We start from the raw sequence: 14,445 nt of genomic DNA, 5'->3' as shown, positions 1-14,445 counted from the left end.
AGCTCCATGAGGGCAGGGACCCTGTCTTATCTAAATTTTCTATTTCCTGTAGAACTAAGCACAATTCTCTGTGTACAGTAGGTGTTAAATAAGTGTTGGTAGTATAATCTACTGTATTGTCTCTTTTAAAAAATTAGTTCTTTTTCTCTATACAGACTCGAGGAGTTTCCAAAGAGGAGACACTGTTCCTTCTCTTGTCAACCCCAAAGCCTAGTGGGCCTTAAAGAGAACCTGTTGAATGAGTAAATGAAGTCCAGTTTAACTCTCAGTGGCAAGGTAGAATATGAGGGGTATCGCCTTTCTCTTTCCCTTTTGGCTTTGTATTCCCAGTGCCTGGCACTTAGTGGGCGATTTAAAATGCTTGCTGACTGATTGAATGAATGATTGATTGATTCCTGTCACAGAAAGACACTCACCCAGAAGTTCATTTAAACAGCTTTATTCACTTCAGCAAGGCTGATAATCACAGATTGGATCATGTGGATATGAAGAAGGCCCAGCAGGTGCTGAGCCCCCAGTGTTATAACCTGTGGTCACACCCTTCTGTATTGATGCAAAAGACTTGTGAGGGGTCTCTACCCAAGGAACCTTTGCCCTCTCCCTTCTCACTACGCTCCCTCTTAGTCAGGCAGTGGCCAGGGCAGAACCGTGTGTGTGTGTGTGTGTGTGTGTGTGTGTGTGTGTGTGTGTTTATATGGGGGGAGTGGGGGTGGAGGGTTTGGCCCATTAGAAATATTTACAAATCCTTGTGGGGGAGAGGGGTAAAAAGGACAAGACGATGCAAGTGTGGGTGTGAGAAAGGGATGGGGCCTTGGGCAGAGTTGTCACTGGGCCCCAGAGGATCCCCTCAGAGAGGTGGACTCAGCTGCATTGGATCAGAACAGGCCCTGGAGTTTGTGAGGTTGACAGGAAGAGGGAGGGGGGCCTTCTGGGAGAAACCTCAGGTTGAAGTGAAGTGAGGTTGGGAAGGTGGGGCCCCTGCTGGTGCAAAATTTTGCATGGAGGGGAGAGGAAGGTGGCAAAGGCAGGAGGGTCCAGAAGTGAGCCCTAAAAACAAGGGGGCTCCTGGGTTTGATTCTAGGTTCTTCCAAGAACAGGGAAAGGAACAATAGCTTATTTGGAAGGCTTGGGATAAAAGGAACCACAGAAATACAAACTATAAAGATATAAAGATTGTTCACAGCCCCTCCCCACCTACCTCAGTCCTGGGCCCATCCAGGCAGCAGGGATCTTCCTTGCTGGGCCAGGCTTTCAGAGGGGTCTGCAGTTCTATTGGGGCCAGGGGTTCCCAGTTTTGGGTCTCTTCAAACATGTTCTAGTCCCGAGAAGAGGGAGGCTTCTCATGACAACCTTTCCTCTCCTGCTGCCCCCTCTCCCCTGACCTCCCTACACACACATACACATCAAAGGAAAGAACATTCATCTGGGCTATTTGCTATTTACAATATACAAGTGTGGGTAGTGGGACTAGCTGCTTGTTTAGCATGGCCAGATCCTGGCACAGCAATGAAACTGGATGGTAAGGGGAGTAGAGTGTGCCCGGGGGCAATGATCAAAGCAAGAGCGAGCTAGAGTTTTGGGCTGGGCCCAACAAGAAAAGCAAAACACAGGACTTCACCAAAGCTGGCAATGAGATGAGGCATTGCATGGACCCCTAGGTGTGGAGAGATTAGACCCTGTGGCATAGGAACAGCACCCCCCACCCTACCCCCAATTTCTGATGGCCTTTTTCCTGCCAGCCTTCAAAGCCCCAGTCTCACACCACCCACCCACCCCTCTCCACTCCTAGAAGAACCTGAAAAAGCAATGGCCATAGGAGAATAGGGTTTAGAGCAGAAAGGGACCTTGGAGATCATGTAGTCCAACTGCCTCATTTTACAGAGGAGGAAGTTGACTGAAAGAAGGGTACAGGGGCTCACATGCTGAGCATGGGGAGAGCAACAAGAGCCACTGCTGGGGGACACGCAAGGGCCCAGCTGGGCCAACATCAATTCAGTGGCATCTGGATCCAGGGCACTCCTCCGGCCCAGACCCTGCTCCTCATGCACTCTGTACAGTGGAGGGAGGAAGGAAAGGAAGAAAGAAAGGCAGAGGGACTGGGGAAGGAGTGACCCTCCCACTCTCTCCGAGCCACCAGGGTGGGGTGGGTGGGTAAAGGGAATGAAGGAGTGTCAGTCTACAGAGCACAGGCAGCGTCTACTGACCGCTTCTTCAGCTCCTTGCCTGGCTTGGGGGGTGGTGGGGGTGGGGCAGGACCTGCAGGCTGCCCCCCCAACAGTGGGGTGTCCTGCAAGTGGAGGGAGGGGCCGTGACCATGGTGATGAAGGACGGAGTTCTCGCCAGGGTCCACCCGAAGGTAGGCTTTGACCTTGTGGTGCCGGGCCTTGCCATCACTGAAATCAATCACTCGGCACTCGTAGGTCCCTTCATCTGTGGGCTTCACCCGGGACAGGCGGAGCTTGTGAGAGATGTTGCTGCCAACCACCTTGACCACCTAAAGAAAGAGGAGACAAGGGGGATGGGAAACACAGAGTGACAGGCTGAAGAAATACTAGATATAGGTCAGAACCAATGCATCAGGTATCAGTCCAATGAGACATGAGTCCATAAGAGAAGGAGTTTCTTTCTCATCCTCCATTCTCAATGTATGTTAACACAAAATCGATACACAAACCCCAAGATCAAGGCCTGGGGCTAAAATGGATTTAAAATCCAATGGGATTTACTTCTTTCTCTCCTCAGAGCTCTCATTGTCTACACTATTCATATGATACTATTGCTTGAAATGAGAGATGCAAAAAACAGAGACTATCAGAGCTTTAAAAGAACATTGAACCTAAAATGGCAAAGCTGGGAGGGCCCTAGGAATATAGACTCTGTGAGCTGAAAGGGTCCTAAGTACAGAAGGTGACAGAGTTGGGACAGTCTTTTGAACATTGAGCTGGCATGTTGGATCTGATAGGATCTTTATAACACAGAACACAGCATATAAGAGTTGGAAAGGCCCTTAGAACTTAAAACACAAAATGACACCCTTGTAAGGGACCTTCAAGATCACCTAGTCCCCTCATTTTACAGAGAAAACAGAGCCTCAGAGAGGGGAAGAGAATTGCTTGATGTCACATGGGTGGCAGAGTGGAGGATAGTTTTCTAAGTCCCAGACCAGTGTTCTCTCTACTTTATAATACTATGAAGAAGGTGCTGCCCAAATATTTGTTGACTGATTGATGCTAACAGGCATCTGATGACTGTGAGGTACCCTGAGGCTGCAGACGTCCCCCTAGGAGCCTCTTTCCACTGTCAGTAAGCTCAGACAGAGCTATTTTCCATGTAAGAAACACTAGCCTCTGGGAACTGTCCACAGTGCTGAGATCTACCCAGCATCCTAGGAGCTGTCCACAGTTCTAGAAGCTAATACATTTGAAGCTAATACACAAGGGCAGAGTTTGTACCACATGAGAAAACGACCCTGGTACGTCCCCATTTGGAATCAAATTGTATATGAACTCCTAGTACAACATCAAGCCTGTTTAAACACATGGTTTCTTGAACCTGTCTGACCTCACACCATGTTTTCCTGTTTGCTCCTTGGATCCCATCATTTCCATGCTCCTGACCTATTTTTCTGGACTCCAGATCTGTCTCCTCCCTTTGTTTCCTATATTCTTGGACTATCATGCAAGCTGCTATGATAACTGAACACTTTTCCCCCTGAAAAAACTTCCTATTTCTGGTCCCTTGTGAATTGAGATGTTACCACTGTGAACTGTCCTGTTCAGATCAGGTCATCCTGCCGCTACTGTAGACTCATGCCATGTTCTGGCCAGTCCCATGTAGTCCTGAGTGACCATTTAAGCTGTCACTATGAAGAGACCCAAAGGCAGGTCCAGGAAATGCATACTTCCAGTCTGAGTGTCAGCTCCCTTTACTCTCACTTTAGAAAATATGTTTAGATTTCTCTGTCAGACTCAAAAAGCCTAAACTGATATACAAACACTAGGGATTATTAGTATCGAATAATTGTTGAAAGGCAAGCAATTGGCAAACCTGCAAGTGCTATATAAGTGGAAATGTGTGTGTTTGTGTGTGTTTGTGTGTGTGTGTGTGTGTGTGTGTGTGTGTGTGTGTGTGGTATGTACATAAAGGCAGCATGGTGTATTGAAAAAAGCACTGGACTTGGACTTGGAAAATCTATTCTATTCCCAGTTCTGACAGTAGCCAATGTGATCATGGCTTCACTACTTTAAGTCACATTTTCCCAACATATAGAATGGAGATAATGATCCTTATACTAACAACCTCACAGTGTTATACTTTGCTAAGCTAGACAAATGGGAAATATCTTATTTCATCTTTTGTCTCACTGTGGCCTGGAAATGATGACTATAGGGGCATAAAGCCTACATTAGTGAACTGCAACCTCTAGCAGATCCTACCAAACTGGGAAAGCTTCAGTGTAAACCTAATGTTTGTCCCATCTGTGTATCCATTATCTGAAGGGCAGCTGAGCTAAGTGTGGAGAAGCTTATCACCAGAAGGCTGACCACTAGATAATGAATTGTTGTGATTGAAGGAACTTATTGCCTTCTAGTACGTATTTAGAATGGTAAGAGTTCAGAGGTTATCTAGTCCAGCCCCCTTATTTTATAGATGAGGAAACTGAGGCTCAGAGAAGTTAAGTGACTTGCCCGAAGTCACAAAGACAGTAAATGGCAGAGCTGAGACTTGAAGCCAGGTCTTCTAACTTCAGATTGACTGCTTTTTCCACTTGCCTCATGTTAACTCACAAACCATAGAAGGGTTCTGATATGCGTCAGTGGAGAGAGAGGCTACAACTATGAAATCACGGGTCCTTGAAGTAAGGTGCCTAATAAGTACATCTTATCAGTCATTGTTATTATAAATTTATGGTGCATTCCACCCTCACTTTCACCTCATAGAATCACTCATTTCCTTCAGAGCTCAATTCATATCTCATCTCCTGGGAAAGCCTTCCTTGAAACTCCTGGTTGTTAGCACTCTCTCTCTCCTGCCTCAAATTATCTTTTACTTATTTATACATTCACATGTTTTATCTTCCACTGTAATATAAGCAACATGAAGGCAGGGGCTATTTAAAATTTTTGTCTTTATATTTCCAGGGCTTTGTATATAATATGTGCAGAAAAATGCTTGCTGAGTTGAATTGAATGAAGGAAGAGGAGGAGAAGGAGGAAAAGGAATCTTTCTGAGGAACAAGAATATTAAAAGGAGACCTATGATCCTATATCCAAATCTCAACTAACATCTTATTTTTGAGCTCACTATATCTTTATCACCTTTTAATGCTAACATGCTAAATTCCCCATGTTGGCCTACTGCCCCCAATTAGTAGAGAAGGGATCAACCTGGTGTCACCCAACTATTCTGTGGAGCACCCTACCCCATCTCTTCAGAGAAATGCTGGGTAGGGACACTGGAGTGGATGGAAGGCACTAGCACATCTCCAGGTTTTCCATCATCCCCAAAGCTTGACTACAAGAAGGACTTATGAGGACTGCTCCACATCTTTATATCTCCAAAAAATAACCCCAGACTCCTTACTCCCTTATTTTGTAGGATTTAGAACTGGATGGGGCATTAGAATCAATCTAATCCATCTTTCTCTACAGAAGAAGAAGCAAGCCTATTTCTCCTATTGAAACAATGGAGCTTATCCCATTTCCTTATTTCTACAAATGAAATTATGCTGAGGCCATCCAACTTCATTCCTTTAACCTCAAAATCTCTCTCCCAATAACCTAGGCCTTTCCTTTAATCCCTCCCCTCTCTGAGGAAGAAAATCCAGCTAAGGAATGCAGAATTTGTCCTGAGGCCCTTCCTTTTCTTCCCTCCTTGCTCTCTGGAAAAGGCCAGATGACTGACCCATTCATCCCTGGCTTCCCCCTTTCTCCATAGCCCTATGGAGTCCTAGTCCCCTCCAAGAAGCATCAGGCTAAGATCGATGCCACAGCTCGCCAGCTAATTAGCTTTCATACCAAATTGATTCTCTCCCGGTATTTATCACCCGATGAAATTTAAGACTTACTCACGGCCCGAGTGGGTGCAGCTTTCAGGTTGGGTCAATAAATCCGATTTATAGCCCGCCCTGGGTCGCTGGCTCTGTGCCAGAGGGGGAGGGAGAGACGGGGACCCAGCAGGGAGTGGCTGCTACTGTTCACCCTGTAATGGACCTGCCTAGCTGGGCTTTCCTATAGTTTAGGAGGGACCCTGTTCAGGGCCCTCATGAATATCACCATTTAGTGGTGGGGGATGAGGAGAAAAATGACTCCTTTTTCTAGAGTATTTTAAGCTTTACAAAGCACTGTCCTCACAATGACTCTATGAGGTATAAGATCATAGGATTTAGAACTGGAACTTTAGAGATCTTTGGAGACTTTTTAGACTTTAGAGATGATCTAATATAATGTCCTCATTTTATAAATAGGCAGCTAGGCGGCACAGTCAATAAGAGTGCCAGGCCTGGAGTCAGGAAGATCTGAATTCAAATCTAGCCTCAGATACTATCTGTGTGACTCTGGACAAGTCACTTCACTGTTTGCCTCAGTTTCCTCATCTGCAAAATGAGCTGGAGAAGGAAATGGTGAACCACACCAGGATCTTTGCCAAGAAAATCCCAAATGGGGTCACAAAGACTGAGAACAACTGAACAACAGCATTCTACAAATGAGAAAACTGAGTCAAAGAAATGGGAAATTATTTGACCAAAGTTACACAGGGATGTAGCAGAGGCAAGTTTTGAACCCAGGCCCCAATTCCAAATCCAGTGCTCTTTCTACTATACCACACTGCTTCATTTTTTTCTCCATCTTACAGATGAAGAAACTGAGGTTCCAAGAGGCTGAGTGATCTGTCCGTAACGACACAGCCAGTAAAGCACTAGAACCAGGTCTCCTAATCCAAACCCCTATCTCCAGTGCCCTTTCTACCATTCCACAATGCCTTTCCCAAAGAGAAATGCAGGGAAGACTGCCATTAGTACCCTGGGTCTGCCTTTCTTGTCCAGAGTCTGTGCATTGCCATGGTCTAGGAAAGGTAACACAGGACAATGACAAGACTGCTGGCCTGAAGGAAGATTTTGTGGTTTGGTCGTATTTCAACTGTGTCCCACTCCCTGTGACCCCATCTGGGGTTTTCTTGTCCAAGACTCTGGAGTGGTTTGCCATTTCCTTCTCCAGCTCATTTTTACAGATGGGGAAACTGAGGCAAACAGGGTGAAGTGACTTGTCCAGGGTCACACTAGTAAGTGTCTGAGACCAGATTTGAATTTATTGAAGATGAGTCTTCCTGACTTTATCTACACTCTATCTACTGCATCACCTAGCTGCCCCCAAAGTAAGGAAGAACCTGGATTCAAATCTTGTCTCTTTTTACTGGCCATGGGTGAGTCACTCGATATTTAATATACCTACTTCACATGGCTTCTGTGAGGTTCAAATGTGATAATTTCTATTTGAAATATACTTTGGAAACCTTAAAGACCTGTATAAATGCCAGTTTACCACCATCATCATCATCGTCGTCATCATCATCATCACTGGCGCACTAAAGGCTCGTCTCTGAATCTCTTCTCGCTGAGACTGCCCTGCTTCCAGGTCTTGTTCCTTGGTGAATAACCAGCTCATGCAGCATCCATGCTGCCTGTGCTTACAGGAGAGGCTGGGGAGGAAACTCCCAGGTAACATTTTAACATCTAACCTTTCCAGGTGATATGCGTTTTAATTTGAGTTTTCTAGAGAGCAAATATATATTGTCTTTGTGGTGTGATAGCCCAGTGAAATATGGAAAGGGTATTGGATTAGAAGCCCTACGTTTTTGTCCTGGTTCTGCTGCTAACTCTGTGACCTTGGACAATTCACTTCTCTCTGCGTCTCAGTTTTCTCTTCTGTAAAGTGAGGACGTTGGATTTGGTGGTCTCTAAGGTCTTTTTCATCTCTAACATTCTGTATTGTTGATGAGAAAACTCAACTACCATCATTAATAATAACAAAATAGTTATGTCCAATTTACACATGTTAGGGCATGTATCATGAATTGTTTCTTTTTTTCCCTTTTTCCTTTCCTTCCTTCCTTCCTTTCTTTCTTTCTCTTTCTTCCTCTTTCTTTCTTTCTTTCTTTCTTTCTCTTCTTTTCTCTTTCTTTCTTTCCTTCTTTCCTCCCTTCTTCCTTTCTTTCTTTTTCTTTCTTTCTTTCTTTCTTTCTTTGTCTTTCTTTCTTTCTTTCTTTCTTTCTTTCTTTCTCTTTCTTTCTTTCTCTTTCTTTCTTTCTTTCTTTCTTTCTTTCTTTCTTTCTTTCTTTCTTTCTTTCTTTCCCTTCCTTCCTTCCTTTCTTTCTTTCTTTCACTAGGTCTTTCTATCCTTCTTATGCTGGAACTACAGTGGCCACTCAGGAGCCCAATCCCACTACTGACTGGAACTAAAGCTTTGACCTGCTCCAGTTCCAACCTGGGCCCTTTATACCTCCTAAGGAAGCAGTATTCCCAAGGCTCAATATACTGGTGTCAAACTTGTTGCAGACACCCAAACTGATGACAGCTCACAACTCCCAAGCTCATGTGATCCACCAGGCTCAGCCTCCCCTGCAGCAGAGATTATAGTAATGCACTACCATGCCCAGCTGTTTTTTTTTTCCTTCCAGCAGAAGGATGACCTAGAGATTTGTTGGTCTCTTCTAGAATTCTGCAGTCTTATAACCCAAGACACACAATTGTATCTGCATACAACTCAATTAAATTTAGCGAACATGTATTAAGTGTTTTACACGTACTAGGTGTTGTTCTAGGCCTAGGGATAAAAGAAAAAATATAACAATCCTTGCTCTCAAGAAGTATACATTCTACTGGAAGTAATCAAATTATACCTAAATAAAAATATACTAGATAAACTAGTACAAACAAATAGGAGAAGTCAAGGTAGACTTCATGAAAGAAGCGGAACCTGAGCTGAGTCCTGAAAGAAGACAAGGATTCTGAGATGTAAAGATAGTATTAAATTGGGGTATGGCTCTGGCCAACAGAACAGAGCAAAGCTAACCAACCAGTCTACACTGAGATCATATCCCATGGCCTTGCCCTAAAAAATACCACATCTTAACCCTTGAGCTACTTGGCCATGGCACCAATGCAGGGCAGTGGGTCAGTTTCTTGTGGTCTTAAAGAGAAGTGGCCTGACATCCATCATTATTCTCCTTCTTCCTCAATTTTGAGCATAGGCTGATACCGTTGTTTCTTGGCCATGGTCTCTATGAACAGTTGAGTTTCATGTGTATTGTCACAACCCACAATAAGTACACCAGCTAGGCTCTGTTTACATGAATGAAAGAACTGAATTTACAGTGCGACAGAATGGATCTGCATTAGCTAGAGGTAAGAAATTCCCAGCCACAAGGGGATTATAGACCAGAGCAGGTCCTGTTGTTATGACAGCCAAAGAGCTAATGTGGCTAGAGTGTTAGGGGTTGAGGAGGTGAGTGGATAGGTGTGGGCAAGAACTGACTGGCATCCAAGGATATCTCCAGGGAGACACAACTTTAGGATCTCCTTGGCTTTGAAAAGGATTGATGCAGGAAAAGTTAGCATCCTAGAACAGTTTCCAAGGCCTTGTCCCTTGAAAAAAAGGAGAGATACCTTTGTCTATGAGCCACCTTTGGGCCTTAGAGCTCTTTCCCTGTAAAAGAGATGGGAGATTGTGCTAAGGAGAAGACTAAGAGCTGGAACAGCAAAGATGAGACGTAGCTGGCTGGCCTGGGGTTTAGAGCAGACATTCTTAACCTAAAATTTCTGAATTTGTTTTTTTTATGTTTTGATAATTGAATTTCAATATAATTAGCTTTCTTTGTAATCCTACATGTTTTATTTTTAGCATTTAGAAACATTAAGACTTCATCAGGCTGTCAAACTGGCTTAAGACACACAAAAAATTTTTTAAATCCCATAGTAAAGGAACTTGTTTCTGAAAAGCAGTATGACGTTGATGACAGAGCACACTGGATTTGGGGTCAGAAGACTTGGGTTTGAATCCTGCCTCTGCTAATTACTACTTATAGGACCTTGGTCACCACTTAATCTTTCTAAGACTTCCCTGTCCATTTCCTTAGATGTAAAATGAGACAGCTGGACTGATCATCTTTACGGTCCCTTCCAGCACTAGAGCCTATGAGGAAGATACTAAATCCTAATACTTCATTCAATTCCCAAAAAGAAGTCATTTTTCTCCACCCACACAACAGGCCATGGGACATTGAATATAAATGAATAATAGCAAAATAGCTACTTGTCCCCAAACCATTTCTAGCTGAATCCCATCAAAAAAGATGAGAACAAAATAGGAGTGATGATGGAGATGATGATTATGCTTTAAGGACCGATGGTTTCCTTGGGGTGGTGCTTAGTCCACCAATACAGATTGCAGCCCCTATATGACTCCGTAGATGGTGTTGTGAGGTACTGTGGTCAAAAGCATGACCTAGTGGCCACCCTTCTGGGTTCTGAGCCTCTCCACACTTAGGAAGGTTTGTTCTTGGCTGACATATACAGACCATTTCAGGGTGTGTACTCTGAGCCTTTCCAACATGGTAGGATCTGAGAGAGAAGAAAATCTACAATCACAGCCTCAGAAAATCATGGTTATGGGTCTATACTATAATGAGGCCTCAGATTGGGGTGCTAGCAAAAGAAGAGTAGTACTAGCACATATTTCTATGGTGCTTCACAGTTTGTAAGTCACTGTCCTTACAAGAACCCTGTGAGAAAGTGCGTTATTATCCTTGTTTTGCAGATGAGAAATAATCATTTTTCCTTAGAAGTGAAGTGTCATCCCACCAGGAAACAGGGGTGGATGAGAAGACCCCTGGGTGACCCTTCCATCTGAGGATCCCATGTTTCTCTTAGCTTCGAGACATAGGGTGATGGGTTTCCTCTGAGGCACCAGGACCTTGAATCGGCTGGAGGCCCAGACAATCAGATGAGCTAGATTGGCTTCCTGACCCCTCCATTCCCTCTAAATGAGGGACTGGAGCAGTCTTGCCAAGCTCTTGGGCCTAGTCTCTCACCCGAAGTCCCCGACCTTAGAGGAATCCAAGGAAATGCTTTTTCAGATGCACAGCGGGGAGTGAATTACCTCAACATCTGTTTCCCTCACGGATATTAATTATCCTTCATTTGTCAACCCTACGAGCCACTAATGGAGTAATAATGCTTTGAGCTCAGAGAGGACCTGCTCCTCGGGAGTGCCATGTGCTCCACATACCGCCCTCCTCCTCCTCCTCCTGATCTCAGTTGTGCTGGGGGAAGAGAATATACATTTATACTCCCATTTCTTAGAGGGGGAAACAAAAGTCTAGTCAAATTCAACCTGGCTTGCCCAAAACCTTGAAATGTCAGTATTGTTAACAATCATTCTGTCACCTTAATTCAACTCCCCCAGAAACCTTTGGAGAGCAGATCACTGCCACCTCCCTAATTCCCCAACCCTCTCTCCTGCCAGCCAGGCAGGATCCCTATGCCTCAAGAATCCAAAGCATCTCACCATCAGAGGCATCATCTGGTACAGCAGAAAATGGGAGACGAATCTTAGGACTGCCATGAGTTTGCTGAGTGACCTTAGGCAAAGCCCCTTTCCTTCTCTGGTCCTCGGTTCTCTACTTAGCGAAATGGTGAGGTTGCACAAGATGGTCTCTCTGGCATCCTGCTTTAGCAAGCCATTACCACCAAAACAGCAGGTTGCATGTTGTATTACGTGAGCATGACGGGTAATAACACCTGCAGCACCTACCTCTCAGGGTTGTTTAGAGAGCTATGTAAAAAGCTTTGTAAACCTTAAAGTGCTATAGAACACCAGCTACTAAATCCTAGGCACTTTGTGGGGGAGGAGGAGGAGGGGGGACTATCTATGGTATTTTGATTATCTGCATCACTGCTTTTGTCCTCTGCTTAGTGAAGATAAGGAAGTATTGACAAGAGCAATAAGACGGTGTCAGTCTCTGCACTAGCCAGAGGTTCCCAGATGGTCCTGGCTAGTGACCCCCTGCCCGTGACAACCTAATTTCTCTGCTTCATGTTTCAGTAGGTTAAAGGTAAAGGGATAAAGGGATGAGAAAGTGTTAAGAAGCATCTATTAAATACCTAGCACAGTGCCTGGCACACTCTAGGCACTAAAAATGCTTACTAGTTGGTTAAGAAAGGGGTGATGGTAACATCATGCGTATAAGTGGTGCCACTCTCCCTATTCCCCCTTCACCCTAGGAATGAAGACTTGGAATGTCACCCTTAAAAGCTCCAACCCTGCTCAATTACATCTTAGATTATACTCATTCCAATGGCCAAACCGTCATTCCTCCCACTTACATGTTGCTTTATAATTGTCAAGGCACTTTCCCACCTACTCTCTCACATAACGATGATGATGATAAATAGAGTTTTACTGTTGTTGTTCAGTCGTGTCTGATTCTTTATGACCCCATTTGATGTTTTCTTGTCAGACACTGGAGTGGTTTGACATTTCCTTCTCTGGCCCATTTTACAGATGAGGAAAGTAAGGCAAATACGGTGAAGTGACTTGCCCAGGGCCACATGACTGATAAGTGTCTTAAGCTGGATTGGAACTCATGAAGATGAGTCTTTCTGACTGCAGGCCTGGTACTATGTGCACAGCACCACCTAGCTTCCCTCTAATAAATAGATAGATACCATTAATACAATACATGAAGGTTCTTATAAAGCTCTTCTACCCCTGTAATACTTTGAGGCAGGGGCTATTATCATTCTCATTTTACAGAAAGATTTTGTGACTTGCCCAGGGTCACAGAGCTAGAAAGGGTGTGAAATAAGATCTGAACTTGGGTTTTCCTGAGTGCACACCTAACACCCTATTCGCTATGCCACAGCTGCCCAGGGGTGGTATTATTGCTTCAGATGGGAAAAACAAGGTTAGGAAGGTTAAAATGATGTGCCCAAGGTCACATGTTGAGTACGTGGTAGGGGCAGGGCTGGAAGCCAGACCTCACTTCCTGGCTAGGACTCGTTTCACCCCATCCCCATCATATCTCTGGGTAGTTCTAGGGGAGCATCCCACCCCTGTGCTTTGACCCAAACTCCTCTCTTCCCTCCTCTCTTCCCCACATCTCTGGCTTCTTGAAGGGCCTTTCCTGCAAAAGGCTTCCAAGGAGCAGTGCTCCTTCCCTATTCTACCCAGCAGGGTTTGCGCCTTTGATGAGGTAATTAGGATTCATTGCCATGGGGCTGGCAGGTTCTCTGTATTTGTTCAACAGGAGAGACAGCCCCCTACATAAATGTGTGCACAGTGAACATGGTACTTATCCTCCAGGGGGATGGGGGGTGGGGTGGGGGTGTTGTACAAGTAACAGGGCTGAGAGGAAGTAGATATACTGAGACTAGTAATAATGGCTCCTATTTCTAGAGCACTTCAAGGTTGACAGACCACTTTCCTCACAACAGCCCTGTGCAACACTGAGGACATGCATGAGAAAGCTCAGTGACTTACCCAGGGTCACACAGCTAGTCGATTACTATTGGGGAAGGATTTGACCCCAGTTCTCAGGCTTCTTCACAGAATATCACAGAATATTTTGTCTGAAAGCAATCTAAGTTCAATTGTCTCATTTTACAAATGGGCAAACCAAGAGGGCCCAAAATCATACAGTCACTGAGGTAGGGACGGAAGCTTTGGTTAGACTCCTGCCTTTGCAGAATGTATGGCACGTCCCCAAATGGAGCTATCTGGGTTTTTCCTTTCATATTTAATTCATCTTAAAGCTTGTGAAATTTAAAGCGAATCTTGCTTTAGACCCTGTCAAACTCTGATTCCAAAATGATTCCCAAAATTGATCCCTTCCAATAGGAATCTAACTGGTGGCAAATGGAGAAGAGAATGTTAACAAACAGAGGTTTGCCCGTAAATCATAATGACTTCCTCGTGCAGATGCATTGACATGGTTTAGCTGTGCAATTAGGCACCTAATTATGCTGAAAGACACAAAGCCCAATCATGGCATGACCGAGCCTGGGGCTTCTTCCTTCTAAAAGAGACTTTGCCACACATTTCCCGTCCTCTAGGTTTTGGGGAAACCGGGGCTGTGTGGCTAAACCTTGTCTGGAAGACTGTAATACATTTGGCAGCTGCCTCAGGGCAGAGACCCACAGTCTCATCCTTTAGAACATATGATCCTAAGACTAGGCGGGATCCCTTGAAGCTTCTTAGTCCAACCCCTTCCTTTAGGATGTGTCCATACTAATGCTGACCCACTGTTGGGCACTGTGCTCTGGTTGGTACTTCTTCAATGAGAACTCTCCATAAGAAAGGGTCACAGGTACAGTGCCGGGGAAGGTAGCCAGCAATCTTTCACAGGGCCTCAGTGGATAGACCCTGGATAGGTCAGTCAGTGTTTTCA

The 14,445-nt window shown here is 44.7% G+C and overlaps 1 protein-coding gene across 1 annotated transcript in view; it reads right to left on the bottom strand.

Annotated features, from left to right (window-relative positions):
* Positions 1-423: 423 nt before the first annotated feature.
* VSTM2L (V-set and transmembrane domain containing 2 like) overlaps positions 424-14,445 on the bottom strand; it is an 86,642-nt gene continuing 72,620 nt past the window's right edge. Inside the window, exon 4 of the mRNA XM_036751112.1 lies at positions 424-2,494. Coding sequence (XP_036607007.1) covers positions 2,177-2,494 — 318 coding nt within the window. The 3' untranslated portion in view covers positions 424-2,176. The remainder of the gene's footprint in view (positions 2,495-14,445) is intronic.

The sequence above is a fragment of the Trichosurus vulpecula genome, chromosome 3, assembly GCF_011100635.1.
Source record: "Trichosurus vulpecula isolate mTriVul1 chromosome 3, mTriVul1.pri, whole genome shotgun sequence".
Classification (NCBI taxonomy): Eukaryota; Metazoa; Chordata; class Mammalia; order Diprotodontia; family Phalangeridae; genus Trichosurus; species Trichosurus vulpecula.
This window is presented reverse-complemented; position numbering and strand designations above follow the sequence as displayed.